Consider the following 16,832-nt stretch of genomic DNA (forward strand, 5'->3'; position numbering starts at 1 on the left):
ACTGAGCTTCTGTCTGGCCCAGTATTGTCTCCTCCTTACCACTGTGCTCACAACATCTAAATCCCCCTGCAGGCTCCCTGGTCCTCTGCCCCCGTGCCAGGCTCCTTGGGTTGGATTGTGGGAAGAAGCAGCTGAAATCAGTGCTTGTTGTGATCTCTCCCAGCAGCCAGCTTTGTAACCAAGAGCTCCAGCTCCTGCTCTGGTGAACTTGGCATTTCTGTTGTCCTGTGACACATGCCTGTGCTGGGACAGCAGGATTTGATAGCAGGAGGGGGATCCTGGGCCAGTCCAATGCAGGCTTCGAAGATAAGATAATTCTTTCTTGGGTGTCTGGCTGGTGAGTCTTGCCCACACACTCAGGGTTTAGCAGATCGCCATATTTGGGGTTGGGAAGGAATTTTCCCCCAGGGCAGATTGGCAAAGGCTCTGGGGGGTTTTCGCCTTCCTCTGTAGCATGGGGCACGACTCACTTGCTGGTGGATTATTTGTACCTTACAGTCTTTAAACCATGATTTGAGGACTTCAGTAACTCAGTCATAGGTCAGGGTCTATTACAGGAGTGGGTGGGTGAGGTTCTGTGGCCTGCGTTGTGCAGGAGGTCAGACTAGATGATCATATTGGTCCCTTCTGACCTTAGAGTCTATGGATCTATAAGCAGTGAGCTTTGTGTTTGGTCCCAGTGGTTAGCCAGGAGCCTGTGTGGAGTGGAGCGCAGGTGGGCTGCTGTCTTCATCACTTCCTGCTGGGTGCATTGTCTTGAAGCCTAGAGATCAGGAGTGTGGGGATGGCCACCGCCACGTGGGTCACACAGGATGGGGCTCAGGCTGCTGACCAGCCATGGCTGGAAGAGGGCAAGGTTTGCAGCTGTAGCTGGTTGGCTGCCCAGCCGTGGTGACGAGCCCGAAAGGTCCCTGAATCAAGTGTGTGGAGTCGGTGGGGTGGTGGGAGCAGCCACAGGGGAAATGATAGAAGGGGGAAGCGAGAGCTATGGGAGGAGGCTGCCTGCTTGGGGAGAAGGTCACAGGATAAAGGCAGAGAGAAGGGGCTGGAGGAGTGTGGGGGAGGGACAACTGAAGGATGGGACGGAGTTGGGGGGAGGGGCTGAATAAGGAGGGGGAGGAAGGGGACTTGGCATCTGGTAGCACTCAGGACTGAAGATTTCATGCAGTCTGCTTGCCATGTGTGTTTGTGTGTGCGCGCGTGCGCAGCCAGTGCAGGTGTGTGTGTGGCTGTATGTGAGGGGGGTAGTAGTGCATGGTCATATGGGGGGGGGGGGGGGCAGTGCGTGGCCATGTATGGGAGGGTGTCATCTGTGTGTGGCCGTTTACGGGGATGGGTATGGGGGAGTGAAGGCAGTGAGTGGCCGTGTTTATGGGGGTGGGGGCAGGGCGGGACATGCAGTTTGCTCCAGTGCATGCCCGTTCCCATGTGGGTCCAAAAGCTCCAGTGGCAGCAGGTCTCTCATTCCTACAGCGGAGCCCTGTGTGGAATCAACTCCTGTTCCCACTGAGCTGTGGCTGTAGTGTGGCTGAGGTGTGGGGCAGGGACATTATCTGACCGCTCTAGGGAAGCTCTGCACAGCCTGCCTTTCTCTTCTCCATTTCGGTCTCTTGGGAGGATTTTTGCTGCTGCTGTGATCTGGGTCCCCAGTGACTCTCAGCACTGCTCCGTCAAAGCCCTGCCCAGACTGAGGTTGGGCATTCCCAGGGTTGGGGAAGGGGTCCCAAGTCCCAGCCATGCACAAACACCAAGCCCAACCATTAACCTTTTCATCTCCACAGCCTGGGGGAGGGAGGGCAGGTCCCGGTGACCATCCTGTGCAGGGAGGTGGATCCATCTGGTGTGCAGAGATGACGCGCTCCCTGTGAACTGCACGTCTTTCTGTGTGCAGCAAGTGGCCAGCATGAGTCTGTGAAGGATCCGTTTGGTCCAGGGAAGGGCAATGTTGGACGCTCAGGACAGTGCCTGAGACTGCCCCATAACCACGTCTGCTTGTGTCTCACAGCCCAAAGACCATTGCTGGCATTGCCTCGGCTGTGGTCCTCTTTGTGGCCATCGTCGCCACCATCATCTGCTGCTTCATGTGCTCCTGCTGCTACCTGTACCAGAGACGGCAGCACATGCGGACACCCTTCCAAGGTAGGGGCTGGCGGTACGACTGCCCTCTGCGCTGCTATGGCCTGGGAAGAGCTGGGTGGGCCCATGAAGAGGGGCAGAGGAGGCACCAGAGGGGGCTCACGCACAGGAAGTACTAGTTAAATGTTGATTGGTTTAGTTCTCTAGGCGGGGGAGAGATTGGAGGGTTGCGATTAGAGTGGTTGCAGTGTCCATGTCTGTGTCCGTCCAGGAGGGAGGTAGGGGAGGAAAATATTGACTAAGTGCTCATTAACTGAGCACTGTCCATCCTGTGCACTGAATGAGGCATGGGACCTGTGGAAAATATACTACAGGATCATGTAATTAAAGATTGCATCATCATGCATACACATGGGGGGCGGGGCTGAATTAAGATTGCACAGGCAACTTTATTTCTGGCATTTCCTACCTTCTGTGTTTTTGACTTTGTAATCTTACTGGTTTTTCACCATAGCTTTTTGTGTGTCATTTTCTAGGCTTTTAAAATAGCAAACTGAAAAATCAGAAATTACATAACATGCCTCTTATTGGCACCCACATGAGTCATCGTTGGGGTTGGAACCTTTGGATGCACTGCACAGACCTCTGGCACTTGAGCTAAGGAAATAATTGATCACAGTAGTAGGTCGTCATCCTCTATATGGACAGCATTAGAGAGACATTTTGCTAGTGGGTTTCACCGATATTTGTTGACAGCAGAGGAATGGTGAGACTTGGGAATCGTGGATTCCATTCCAGGCTCTGTGGGGGAATATTCTCTAATGGTCACAGACACTTCTACCTGTTTCCTCCCATCCACCCATGTTTCACCCTTTCTGCCCTATTTCCTCTAGCTTGTCCCTAACCCATCTTGTCTCTTCTGCACCTCCAGCTCCTGATCCCTGTCACGCTGTCCGGAGTGGTTTAGGAGCATGAGTACCAACCTCAGGGCAAACTGTCAAAAAGCAGGGCACACACCCAAATTGGTTGTGAGTTCTATACTTATATTTCACCAAGCAATCAAGTGTGAACTCCTTAGGCACTACAGCAGCCTCAACATGGAGTCATAGACAGTCCCCTTAGGTACACTGATCCATCTCTGGGGATTAGACTAAATGACCCTTGTGGTCCCTTCTGACCTTCTGATTCTATGATTTTGTCACACAGAGAAGCTTCCCTTTGTGATAGATGGTCTCTTACACCAAAAATCACAATAATATTCAGATTACTCCCAGTCCCAGAGGACTTACCACAGATCAGTTGCATCTCAGATCTCACACCAAAGACAACACTTGTAGCTAATACTGTAATAAATTAACTAAAGAGATAAGAACTAAGAAAAAGAAATTAGTTATTTACAAGGTTAAAGCAGATAAACATACACACACAAATGAGTTCCAGTGTTAGGTTCCAAAAAGTAACAGAGGCTGCTGTAATATGCAAACTCTGTATGTCCTCGTAAGGCTAACCCAGGCTAAGCAGCTGGGGATCCCTTGCTTATGCTTAGAAATCTTGCCCTCACAAAGTCCAACCAGTGAAGAGATTCAGTTTCTTCCTGTCAGGGATTTTTACTCTCTTCCTCCAGAGCTCAGGCTGATGGGATGAGTCCTTGTTCACGTCTCCTCTTCGTGGTTGTGGGGGGAGCAATCAAGAAAGTCTTTTGTACTCTGATTTTCCAAAGTGGTTTCTCTGGCCTTCTTTTGTTGGGCAGGAAATGACATTGCCTGTGGTAAACTAGTATTTCACACTTGGTAATACTTCTCACCTGTCTGGTGGTTTTACAGGTACAGAGCAAACACTTAAATATTATCTTGTAATATGGAATACAGATGTTATAAGTGAGATTAATGCATATAGCAGTTTACAAGCATTCCATAAAGTGTGAACACCAAACACATTTTCATAAATCTAATTCCTATTTTACAAATAAACACAGGGGAGCCAGACTGGTTTCCAACTATTCATTTGTCAATGTTTAGTTGAGGCTTAGGGGCTTTGGCATGAGTTGGCACCTGGTCTGCCAGTGTCACAGTCTTGGTCCCAGTCTCCACTCATCTATATAAGAATATTCCAGGATTGTCATTTTGATGCCTAGAATGTCTGTTGAGTCAGTATGAAGCAATGGAAACAATGGGCCTGCTTGAGGGCTTTTTTTTGTTTTAGAATATCACTAGATTCAGTCATCACTGGGATTCGTGGTCTGTTACCATCCAGTTTGAAAGTTCTCGACCATTTTCAGCTTTTTTACACGTGACTTTGTGAATTGCACCTCAGCAGAGACCAAGGAATGAATGGGCCATAGAGACTAAGTATACCACTCCTTCCCCGGAACAGGATGGAGGGACATTCACTGGGGCTGGGGGAGCTTGCTCTACTGCTTCTGTATTTGTTCTGTGGCTCTTTGTCCGGGGTTGTCAGCCCAGCAGCACTTTTCTGCACTGTAGTCACTCTACAATGGTGAGGCTGGAAGGAGGAAATCTCTGCCCTCTGCAGATAGTGAGTTTTGTGGGGCATATGTGGGTCCGGGGCAACCTCTGCCCAAGTGCTCTGTAGCATCTGAAGCAGGTTCCTGGGGCCCTCAGCTGGTGCACTGCAGAGGGGTTCACTCGGGATGTGGGTCTCTAGCCCAGCAGAGCTTGGGACATCACAGGGAGAGAGCCCCAAAGAGATCACATCCTTTTGAAAGCCCCATGGGAGGTTTGGAACAGTCATCTCCCATCTCAGGGGTGAGATTCTGTAGGAGAAGGTGGCTGGAGGCCTGGCCTTTGTAGCTCCCTTGCACCTCTTCGCTGGCTGATCCTGTGGTGAAGCTTGAGTCTGTGGCGCTTGTAAGGGCGGGTCCAGTCCAGGCAGGGATCTGGGGCAGTTGGGCCTAGGATTGGATCGGGGCCTGGGGATGGCAGTGATTTCCCTCCCTGGGCATTTTAGCCCCAGTGCACTGTGCCGTTTTAGTGCATTGTGCAGCTACAGGCGTGAAATGGTCCCCCGGAGCTTGGGTGTCTCCGGGAGTTGTTTGGGACGGAGTCTCTTGCAATGGGCATCTCTGGCGATGGCCACTCTGTGTGGTGGAGTCTTGAGGTAGGGTATCCTGGAGGTTTGTTAGAGGGCCTGGGGGATTTAGGAGTCTGAGGTGTTTTGATGACTGGTTGGGAGAAAGTCTGCTGGAAGGCTCTCGAGTGGAGATTGGAGGGGGTGAATATTCACTGCAGAGTGCCCTTGTTCTGCAGCTGAAGAGCGGTGCTGCACATTCTAGGGCTTGAAGAGTGGACCTTGTCTTTGTCGCACAGGCCAGGAGATCCCGCTGTCCAGCTACCCAGCTCAGCTGCCATGCACCTACCCTGTGGATCCCAAAGCAGGACCTGCACCCCCCCAGCCAGGCTTTGCCCCCGGGGCCATATATCCACCCACTGCCCCATCTGCACAGTACCCGATGTACCCAGCAGGCCCCCCGCTATACAACCCAGCAGGTAAGAGCAACAGGAACCACAACACTGCTGGAAGATTTCTTCTTTTCAGAGCTGTGACCCTCCAAAACTTGGGGCCCTTGGGTCTCCCCCGCACCCATCACTTAGGGGACAATCTGTATCCTCCGCCCAGAGATCCAATACTCACAGCCATATTCTCAAAATGGCTCAGCACCCAGCAGCACCCATTATGTGCCATAGGGAGTGGGGGTTCTCCCTTGTTCTCTGGGTGAGGGGGGGAGGTGGTGTATTAATTGAGATGGAATAAAGGGGAACCAAAGAGTCAAAGGTGTTAACATGACCCTATCATTGTCCAGTTTTAAACAGTGTTTACCAAGGTCTGGGGTTTGGTATATAGAGATGTCCGCCTGCTCAGTATCATGGCAAGCACACCATTAAACGTCTTTAAACCCTTTATTAAAGATATAGAAAAGACGAGGTAACAGTAAAGCATTTGAAATGTAAAGTAAGGCTTTCATTTTAACAACCTCCCTCATTCCCTTTCCCTTTTAGCTGGAGAGTCTTTAAAGGGGGAAAAAAACCTTATCTGCCAGTCTCTTAGATGGTATCAATGTTGGTAATAACTTTCCGTTTGGGGCAAAGAGAATTTACTTGAGCTGGGCAGGAGCTGTCGCTGCTGCTGTTAAAGTCTGATCCTGCTTCCTAGACGACAAACCAAGCCAAATGCACAGAAGCGGGGAAAGAAAAGAGCAGCCAAGAGAGAAAATACAGCTTCTGTCTCTGGGGTTGACTCTCACTTGCAGCCTCACTGCTGGAAAAACCCAGACCCAGCACAGGATCTGATCAGCCAGTCTGGCTATGTCTACCCTGCAGTTAGACACCCACGGCTGGCCCGTGCTGGCTGGCCTGGGCTCACGGGGCTCAGGCTGTGAGGCTGTTTAATTGCGGTGTAGATGTTCAGACTTGGGCTGGAGCCCACGCTCTGGGACCCTCCCACCGTTCAGGGTCCTAGAGCCTGGGCTCCAGCCCAATTCTGAATGTCTACACCGCAGTTAAACAGCCCCTCAGTCAGAGCCCTGCGAGCCCGAGTCAGCTGGCATGGGCCAGCCATGAGTTTTTATTTGCAGTGTAGACAGACCCTCCGAGACCTGGCAACTCGTACCACCATTGGCCTGTTTAGGGCATTGCTTTTAGCTGCCTCTTTCAGGTCACAGGCTCACAGCAGTGTTGCACAATGTACAGTCTTGGCCGGCTGAGCCAGACTCTCATTAGACAGAAGGATAAAGGAGAGAGATTGGAAAGAGAAGAAATACGGTAGGGAAGGAAGAAAATCACATGGGGGTATGGGAATGACAAACTCTCACATCCCAAGTGGTGGTTGGGATTTAGCTGGAGCCAGTAGAGGTGCTGCTGTCATATGGGCCCCTCTCTCTGCCCAGTCTGGTCAGGACATCTCTCAGAATTAGGTAGAAGAAGATCTGGGGTCCCTAGAGAAGGTGGGGATGGTCAGCCATGACAGTCGCTCCTTCCCCTTCTCTCGTCTTTCAGTCCCCCAGCGTGGTGGGAGCCACCTTCCCCTCAAAGTCCCCTTCTGAGGACCCCAAAAGGGGAGTGATAGGTGGAATAGCCCCTCCCCTCATTATTTTACTTATGAATTAGGTCTAGTTTTGGACACACCAATTTTGGTTCATCGGTTTCCAGTCCCACACTTCTTTTGATTACCAGGCATGTTTTTAACACAATCCTTTTATATCAGGAGGCCTTTTTGATTGGGCTAATTCTGTCTTTCTGGCTTACTTCTGCACCTTTCCCCATAATTTGTTATCGGTTATTGTGACATTTTATGAGCCTTCACTCACGTTTTACAGTTGAGCTTACAATTAGGGTAAATGTGTAGGCCCAGTTATCACAATGGGGAGGGACTGTCTCTGTTGTTCCCCATGTGGGGAGGGCAGGGCTGGGGAGGGTCTGTGCTGTTCCCCATGCGGGGAGGACTTGGGGGGAAGTGGGTGGAGTCGGTGTTGTTCCCCATGGGACCTGAGCACTTTGAAAAGCCTGGACCCACAGGTCTGTCCCCTTGCCTGAGGCTCTCTGGCAATGCTATCACTTGCACACTTTTCCCCCAGCCCTGCTTCCTGGGGCCTGAATACACCTTTCAGCCTATGAGTGCCACTCTCCCAGGCCTGTGCTGGAGCTCAGGTCTTCAGAACTTGTTTGTTTGCCTTGTGGGGAGGCAGGCAGCAGCCCCAGGGAGCTTGTCTGTGGGTACCATGGCACCAGTTAAATCCCTAGTGAAGGCAAGGGCCTGGCATGTGTTACAGGGTTAGTTAACTGGAGATAGTTTGTACAGGCTGCCATGGGTACTTCACAGCCAAGCGTACACTAGACTAGTGTAGACAAGCCCTTGGTGATAGCGTGACGCCTGCAGAATGGCAGTGGGGAGGGTGGGATTCTGGGTATGGAGCAGGAGAACGGTCCCCTGACCCTGATCTCCTGCCTCAGGGAGCAGAAGGCAGGTTCCCAGCTCAGTGCCAGAGTCAGAGAGCCTGGGCGGCTCGTTTGTAGCCCGGTGATGCCTGCATGTTCAGGGATGCCCATTGCTACTGAATCCCTGGATACAGACACAGAAGTGATGGCCCTTGCGCACTGAGGGGAGCTGGGCTAGAACCCATGCCTTGAGTCTCAGAACGGCAGGAAATTGTCCTTAGCTAGCCCTAGCAGCAGGTCCCTTATCATATTGGCTGTGTGTGCTGCAGCCACTACAGGGTAGCTTTGCCCACTCACACATTATCCCAAAGCCCCTTAGGGCTGGTAAAGTGGAAGCCTTCTCGCCCGCAGGCACTCCCTGCACTTTGTTCTGCTGAACGATGCTTTCCATCTCTTTCCTCCACAGCGCCCCCACCCTATCTCCCACCACAGCCCACCTACCCTGGAGCCTGAGGAGATCCCAGAGAGACTGCAGCGTTGAGCACCTTGTCCCCTGAACTGTGAGCTTGTGAGCCCTGTGCTGCGGGCTCCTCTGCTGCTTTGTGACTCCTGCGTACCACAGACACCAGGGGCCTGGCCCCAGACTAGCCATTTGCCACCTCTTTCCTCAGCTGAGCGGAGCAGCATGCCCCTGTCCTTTCATGCCTGCTTCACTGAGGGAACATGCCGATTAGGGTCCGAATGGAGTGTCACCAAGGCATGCTAAGTGGGTCTCCCTGGGGCATGCCAAATGGAGTAACCCACGGTCCCTAGGGCGTGCCAAGTGGGGTCCCCTGGGATGTTCTGAGTGTGTGTGGGGGGGGTCCCCCACTATCCCTGGACCATTTCCGAGTGGGTCACACAGCTCTCCCTGGCCCTAGTGAAGGAGGCTGAGTTATGAGGGATACACAGACATGCACAAAGGAAGCTCTTGTGCAGTCAGACACTGGCTCCTTTGTGGGATGAGTTCCCTCCGCTGCAGCCACCTCTGCCAAGGCTCCATCTAAGCCCAGCGCTCACAGGCACCGGGATCTCAATAGCCCAATTGTGAGGGGGAGCAGTACTGTATTGGTGTGACTGTGGGTCCCTCGTCATCCCGGCAGAGGTCAGCACTTCCCAAGGGGCAGGTTAGCCTAAGGCCCATTGCCATGGAACCAGGGTCTGGGGGCTCCTGACAGCATCTCCTCTGGCATGGTGAGCTTTCCCCAAACCCGGGACAGAAACCTAGCACAAGGGCCCTACCCATTTCCAGCTGCAGCAGGACAGGTGTGGGCACCAGGGCAGAGCAAGGTTTCACTTGGCAAGCACTGACGGTTTTGCTGTGTCCTGTTGCTGAGCTGGGCATGGTACAACTGATTGCCTCCCCGTAGGCCCCTTCTCCAAGGAGGATCAGGAGCTGCCATTGCAGCCTGTGGGTGTATGAGACACAGGGGCTGGGCACAGCACACTGACAGCAGGATGGCCTTGTTCTGCACTAGGGGTCCAGGGTCACTTGCCAGGCCCAAGAGGGCTCCTCTCATGACCCCTGGATGGCAGGAGGCTTCTGCTTCTATCCAGCTTATGGCCAGCATCATGCAGCTCAGACCCTACAAAGCAAGTGCAACCATAGCTCTTGCAGGTGAGCTCCAGTGCCCCCCTGCTATCACCTCCTATGTCCCTTTGGCCAAGGGTGCAGCGCTTGGCGCCAGGCCACCCATAGGGATCTGTTCCAAGGTTAGGGGCTCACTGGGTCTAGGTGGCTTATGGGAGTAGTTGCTGGGGAGCTCATACTCAAGCTTCACAAGAATCACCTAGATCTGGAGTGGGAATTCCAAAGCTGAGATTTTCCTGGAGAAATGCCTTCTCCCCTGACACTGATCGGCATCGCACTTCTCAGCCCCTCAGGCTAGAGGACACACAGCTGTGCAGACATACACAAGCACTCAGCAGGGCAGGGCAGGGCAGGCCAGAGGGAAATTCTCCTCCTCCTCCCCACTGCAGGCCAGGTTGGCTTCCCTTCCTGACCCCCTGTTCTGGAGCCTGAGATTTTTCTTTTCCCCAAGAAGTAGGAGTAAGGCTTCGAGGCAGGTGGTGAGCTGCCTTGTCACCCTGTGTGTGGTGTACTCCTGCTCCCGGCATGCACCTTCCTCCTGCTACCCTCAGGACTCTGCACTGTCATAGCTGGAATGACAAGTGTGTCTGTTGGTGTGCACTAAAAACCTGGATTAAACCTGTGCACAAGTACACGCCTTCTGTGCTCCGAGATTTGGGAGTGGGATAGGGAATAGGTGTAGGGTGAGGCCTGTCACAGGCAGGGACCGCATTCAGTCAGGCTTCAGGCTGTCAAATATCCCAGTCCCTGGCCAAGGAGCAGGGACAAATCCTTGGCCCTCTGGATGAGGGGAAGGGGCTGCACTGTGGGGGTGACCACTGCACAGCTGGAAGGGTGAATTTCTTTACATGGTCCCTGACAAGAGAGGGTGGTCCCCTAGGGGGCCCAGTCAGTGTCTCTGCCTTCAGCTGCTCAGGAGGCCCAAAGGGAGCAGAAACCAGCTTGCAAATCCCAGCCTGGCTATCCCTAGCAGGCAGAGTGCTCCTCCTATCCCTGTCTCCCTGCGACCCCAGCACAGGGCATCACCCCAACATGGCTGGGCATGGCAAATCAAGGAGCTGGAGCGGGCACTTGCTTCTCACCTCGCCTAAGCTCCCCTGTGAGTGTGTGGGGGGAACAACCCCTCCCCACTTGCTCTGGCAGAATCAGCCAAACTCCTGTCCTGCTTTCCCTGGGCCTCTGTGCTAGCCAGAAAAACCTCTTTCCCCATAACAATGGGGCTGCTTCAAACCCTCCCTACTAGTCCCAGGGAGCCCATTTGTCATCTTAACCCACTGATGGGAGGCAGCATGGAGTGGTGGATAGAACACCAGACTCAGGTGCTGGACATCCGAGTTCTATTTCCAGCTCTGCTACTGCCGGTTGTGACCTTTAGCAAATCTCTGTGCGTCTGTTTCCCCATCACCGTTTGTCTTGTCTTGTGAGACTGTAAGCTCTCTGGACGCGGCCTGCCTCTCACCATGTGTGTGTGCAGCACCTGGCACCCTGCTGGGGCCTCTAGGGGCTACTGAAATACAAATAACCTTGAAGGTCACTGATGTAAAAGCAACAAAGCCCCATCATACTGAACTGGGAGAAGGGTGTGAGGCTGATATGCGTCTGCCATGTCCCACACATGCAGGTGTGTATCACACACTCCCAGACTCCAGAGGCAGCAGCACCAGGAGCTGGCTGCCTTGTGTCTCTGCACAACTACCCTCTAGGGATGGGATCACATCAGCACCACTACCCCCTGCTGGATAGGATCCACTTGCTCCACATGCATCCCTACGGGACAGCTCCCGGTTGGATGGAATGTAGGCCAGCAGTGACCACGTGTTGGCTGACCTCCAACATAACGTGGACCATAGAATTTCACCCAGTAACTCCTGCATTGAGCCTCTCTTGTGGAAGAGCTAGCAGTGGTTCCCCAGCTGCACTGGTTCTTAAAGATTGTTGCGGAGTGAATGGATGACACATGGAGCTCACACACCACGCTTGGACACATCCCAGTTAGGGAGCCCTGGAACGACAGCAAATCTGTTTGAAAGACACCCACTCTTGATTTAAAAACGCCGAGTGAGGAGAATCCACCACAGCTCTAGGTGAGTTGTCCCAAAGGTTAATTACCCTCACTGTTAAAAATGTGTGCCGCCTTTCCAGCTTCAACTTCCAGCCATTGGCTCTTAGGTCTTTGTGTGCTGAGGTTGACCAGCCTTCCAGTGTCAGCAATCTCCCCACACAGATACTTACAGAAAGCAATCAAGTCATCTCTTAAGCTTCTCTTCGATAAACTAAATAGATCGAGCTCCTTTCATCTAACTGTGATGCAGGTTTTCCAGACCTTGAATCGTCCTTGCAGCTCTTTTCTGATCCCTTTCCAATTTTTTCAACATCCTTTTTGAAGGGTGAACACAGTAAGGTCTCCCCAATGTTATACTGAGATACACCTCCCTACTCCTCAGCATTTCCATGGCCTAATCCCAGGGTCACCTGATTCTTTCTAGTAACAGCATTGCCCTGGGTGCTCATGGTCAGCTGCTTTCCAGCATGACCCTTAAGTCCTTTGCATTTTTCTAACTTCAGCTTCGTGTACTGCTTTTGCCTGATAGATTAAAGAACCCTCTATCATCAGAAATCGATGGCCCATGTTTGTTCTTATGGACTGGATCAAGGGGACAAAGGCATTGCAACGCTCAGTATTGCTGGTCCTAAGTTTTAGATACCTAAAAAATCACTGCAATTCCCAAAGCCATAGTTGGGTGCCTAGGTTCCCTATGCAATGAATATATATATCTGCATTGCAATTAAATGCCCGCCATTGGCCCATGCCACCTGCCTGGGGCTAAGGGGCTCTTATTGAAGTGTAGATGTTTGGGCATGGGCTGCAGCCTGAGCTCTGGGACCGCCCCTCCATCTCACAGGGTCCTAGTGCCTGGGCTCCAGCACAAGAAAAAATGCCCAACAGCCCCTTTGCCTGAGGCAGCTAGCATGGGCAGTGTAAGCATACCCTTAGAATGCCATCTATGCAAACCAGCTGGCCGCCTATGGAGAAGGGGTATGCTAAGCCCAGCCCCCTCTGGGAGTTTGGTATCTAAGTCCAGTTGCAGGGAGGCACCTAGTTCTGCTAGTGATTCTCAGCCAAGAGCCCTCTGTTGGAGCCAAGCGTTCCTTGTGGGGATGTGCTAAGTGCCCGCCTCACTTCCCACGGAAGGGCCAGAGGAGGAGGCAGCCAAATTATCATTTTTAAACCAGTGGCTGGAGCAGTCACCTGAGATGCGTGAGAACCCCCTGATCAAATCCTTCCTTCCCCTTAGGTGAGGGGAGGGGAGGCAGTTGACCCAGGGTCTCCCACATCCTGGGTGAGTGCTCGATCACTGGATTAAAAGTGATTAGCACCACCTCCTGCTGCCAGCTTTTGAATGTGGCCCGATCCATTACGTGGCCTCTGAGCATGCCCACTGATCAGGCCCCCCAGGTGAGTTAGGCGGAGAAGCGTCTGTCTCCTGGTTCATGGCTAGTACTGGGGCTTAGACGGAAGACAGGCATGCAGATGCTTAGTCTGAGGCAGCAGTGCACATGCCCCAGGCAGAAACATGGGTGCCCAGGGAGCGTTTACCTTGCAAATTTAAGTGGAGTTTCGACACCTACAGAGTTAGCTGGCAGCTGAGTGGGGGTTTTGTAGATCACAGTGGTGCCTGAATCTAGGGTTTAGGCAGAGGCAGATTAAGATTTATCGATGCCCTGCGCTCAAAGAACATTTGGGCACCCCATACCATGGAAGCCCAGGGGTGTCAGAATGGGGGAACAGGGCATGGCCCCCCACTTTTTAACATGGGCATAGTAGCCTCAGACAGGCATGGAGCAGTGGCAGCAGGGGCTGAGAAGGTGATCAGCTGTCCCATCACAAAACACAGCCCCTGCTAGCGATGCCAGCCTCTTTCCAGTGGTGGTGAGGCTGAGGTGGGACATAGCCCTCCCTTGGTCCTGCCCCCTGGTCCTCATGTTCCTTTCCAAGGCCCGGTCCCCCTAAAGCCAGAGCTGGGCCATGGTAAGAGCCACCCAGGGAGCCCAAGCCCCGTGGGTAGCCCCGGACCTTACACCTGCCCTGGACAGCGTGTCCTAGGGGGGCAGGTGGGTACCTGGGCCGGGGGCTGCTCTCGGGCACCCCAGCGCCCCACTCAGGGCAGATGAAGGGTCTGGGGCTCCCCACAGCACCTTGAGTTCCCAGGCGGCTCTCACCACAGCCTGGCTCCAGCTTCCAGGCCCAGCCTGTACAAGGGGGGGTCTCAGGGGAAGATGAGGAGCAGGGAGTGGGGCACAGTGCTGGTGTCAGTGGCCACCTCCCCCCCCCCAGGTCTATACAGAGTCTGACACGCCTGCAGAAGCCCCCAAATTGTCTGGGCCCCTGGACCTGGGTGCCATGCATTAATACACCACTGGGTTTTGGGCCCAAATACACAATGGTATTTAGGTTCCAAACATTCATTGAAATCAAATACCTTTGTTAATCTAGGCTCTTAACTTTCTCTTGGATAATTTAAATAACATGAGCACCTGGAGTCTCTCACTGTGAGGCCAGTTTTCCAGACCTTAAAAAGGGTGAACCAAGTGATTAGAAGCCTATTAGCCTGAGATTGATCCTGCATAAGATAACGGAGCAGTTGATATGGGACTCTATCAGTAAAGAGATAAGACAACAGAAATATTGGAGCCATATAGTTCCATAGGAAATAGGGCTTGTCGGATGAATTTGATATCGTTTGGCAAGTTAGTCTGGTTGATCTGGTAATTGGATGGCATAGACTTTGACCTCTGTGAGGAGTATGATTTAGTACCACATAACAGTGTGATTAGCAAATCAGCAGTACTCAAAATCAATATGGCCCATACTTAATGGATTTAAAAAGTGGCTACTGAGAAATCTCAAAACACAGTGGTTGTTAATGGGAAATCATGAACTAGTGAGACTATTTCTAGGGGGGTCCCACAGGGTTTGGTTCTCAGCCCAATGCCAGTCAATATTTTTATCTATGATCTGAAAGAAAATATGAAATCTTTGCTGATTTCACAGAAGACACAAATTAGGGGAGAGGTAAATAGTGATGGAGCCAAGTCAGTTCTACAGAGCGATGTGGATCACATGGTCAGCTGGGCTCATTTGAACGTGATTTAATACAGCCAAATGCAAGGCCATACATCTAGAATCAGGATGGGAAAGGGTATCCCGGAATGCCGTGATTCTGAAAAGGACTTGGGATCTTGGGCCCACCTGGCCATGAGCTCTCAATGCCATGCTGAGGCTAAGAGGGCTCACGTGATTTGTGGCTGGATAAGCAGAGGAATGTAGAGTAGGAGCAGGGAGCTGGTATTTGGCATTGGTGAGACCAGGACTGGCTATTGCATCCACATTTCTAAAGGGATGTTGACAAATTGGAACGAGGTCAGAGTAGAAGAGCTACAAGAGCGATTTAAGGACATGTGTCCTGGATAGCCTGCAGTCCCCTCCATGACAGCAGGGTCCAGGCTAGGGCTTCGAGGGAGCCTGCCTGGCGACAGTAGGCAGCCGGGCCTGGGACTGTGGTCAGGCTAAGAGGCAGAGAGAGTCACGGGGCCTGTGTGCCCGTCCTCAAGAAGCCCCTTAATATTCATCACAGCCAAGCCATGGCTCTGCTGTGTTGGGCAGCCCAGCCTTGGAGTCTCCCAGAGGAGGAGGCCAAGGGAGGCTGGAGCTTCTTGTTCTCCATTGCAGCTGAAGCCACTGCATGAGCATAACGCCGCAGAATCTTTGGGTACGTCTTCACTCACGGCAGCACTGCTGACACCACTGGATCGCCTCTTCGGGATCGACTGAGCGGCAGTGGAGACCTGCTCAATCGATCCCAAAGTCGACAGTGTTAATCCACCCCCACAAAAAGAGGGAGGGCGTTTTCAGGGACGCCGCGCCAGGTAGAAGTTAGGTAGTTGACGGGAGATATGCAAGCTACTGTACATAGCTTGCGTATCTCGAGTTGAATTTCCCAGGCAGGGTAGACCAGGCCTTTGTTCTCCGCTGGCTGAGCCCCACGCCAGGGCTTTGTGCTCCCTCCACTGCTTGCTGCTCCGTGTGCACTAGATGGCAGCACAGGCGCACATTGCAGTCTCCCTGTGGCTGTACCAAAGCACTGGCAACACACAGTGATGGGACGAGGGGATTTCTCAGGGCGCCCTGCTGGTTAAATAGAGGGGCTTTGTGCCCAGGGGCAGTGGTGATTGGGATTCTCCACTTCCAGCAGGGGAACGAGGGGCTGGGTGCTTGTACCAGATGCAGCAGGGGATTTTTGCTTGAACACGGGCTTAAGACACCATCTGCCCCAGTGACAAGGCCCTTGCATCACTCATTGTCCTCTTATGACTTGCTGTAGGAAATGGGAGCCCTAAGGGGGCAGGCTGCCCTATTGCAGGTGGGAGGAGACAAGTCCATGGGCCAATGAGCCTGCACTAGCCCTAACCCCAGCACTGACATGCAGAGAGCTGAGCTAGCCAACGCGCACATTGCAGGAGCCCTGAGCGACCGCCCACAACAGGAATTTCATTCCCACTGCTCCAGTGTTGCAAACCCAGGAATTACACAGTGAGGGTGACATCTGCTGGCCAGCACAGCCACACACAGAGGGTGCCAGGGACCAGTGCTACAGGCATTGCAGCCGGTTCCCCCGCCCAGCAGCCCCTGCCTGGGCTTGCTACATACTCAGGGCTGTTTGAGGGCTCACCCATTACTGCCTTGTCCAAGTTACCAGCTCCCTGGGGTGGAAGAGCAGAGTGCAGCAGGCCCAGGCAGGGGCTGTGCGCAGTGCAGCCCTGCTATCACACAGCAGACCCAGCTCCTTGGTCACCAGCGCCACCCACTTCCCCCCGGCAGCTGAATCCGGGAGCAGGGCTGGAAGACATCGCCTGCTAGGGGCAGGAGGCCTGGGCCATGCCAAGCACCAGCCCCGCAACCCTCAGCAAAGTTCCTGGCACATGGATTCCTGCTACCACCACCACAGAGCTAGTGAGGGACCCCCCCTCCTTTCCTGCCCTGTGCCTCGGGGAGGGGGGGGGGGGCTGAAATGGGTACAGCTACCAGCTGGAAGCAGTCCTGAGGGGAAGGGAGCCCGCATCTTACTACCCAGAGCTTGGAGAAGGGGGCTTCGTGCTCCCTCAGCCCCCAGGAGCGGGTGATGCTGGTCCCCTGCCGCAGGATTGCAGCTCCCCGCAGGAGCAGAGCTAGAACT

General features: G+C 53.2%; 1 protein-coding gene across 1 annotated transcript in view; it reads left to right on the plus strand.

The window, feature by feature from the left end:
* SHISA4 (shisa family member 4) overlaps nt 1-11,313 on the plus strand; it is a 28,744-nt gene extending 17,431 nt beyond the window's left edge. Inside the window, exons 3-5 of the mRNA XM_067531649.1 lie at nt 2,006-2,139; nt 5,403-5,582; nt 8,434-11,313. Coding sequence (XP_067387750.1) covers nt 2,006-2,139; nt 5,403-5,582; nt 8,434-8,480 — 361 coding nt within the window. The 3' untranslated portion in view covers nt 8,481-11,313. The remainder of the gene's footprint in view (nt 1-2,005; nt 2,140-5,402; nt 5,583-8,433) is intronic.
* The last annotated feature ends 5,519 nt before the right edge of the window (nt 11,314-16,832 follow it).

Source organism: Emydura macquarii, unplaced genomic scaffold (assembly GCF_026122565.2).
Source record: "Emydura macquarii macquarii isolate MOO-44397 ecotype Brisbane River unplaced genomic scaffold, CSIRO-AGI_Emac_v2 contig_3220, whole genome shotgun sequence".
Taxonomy (NCBI): Eukaryota; Metazoa; Chordata; order Testudines; family Chelidae; genus Emydura; species Emydura macquarii.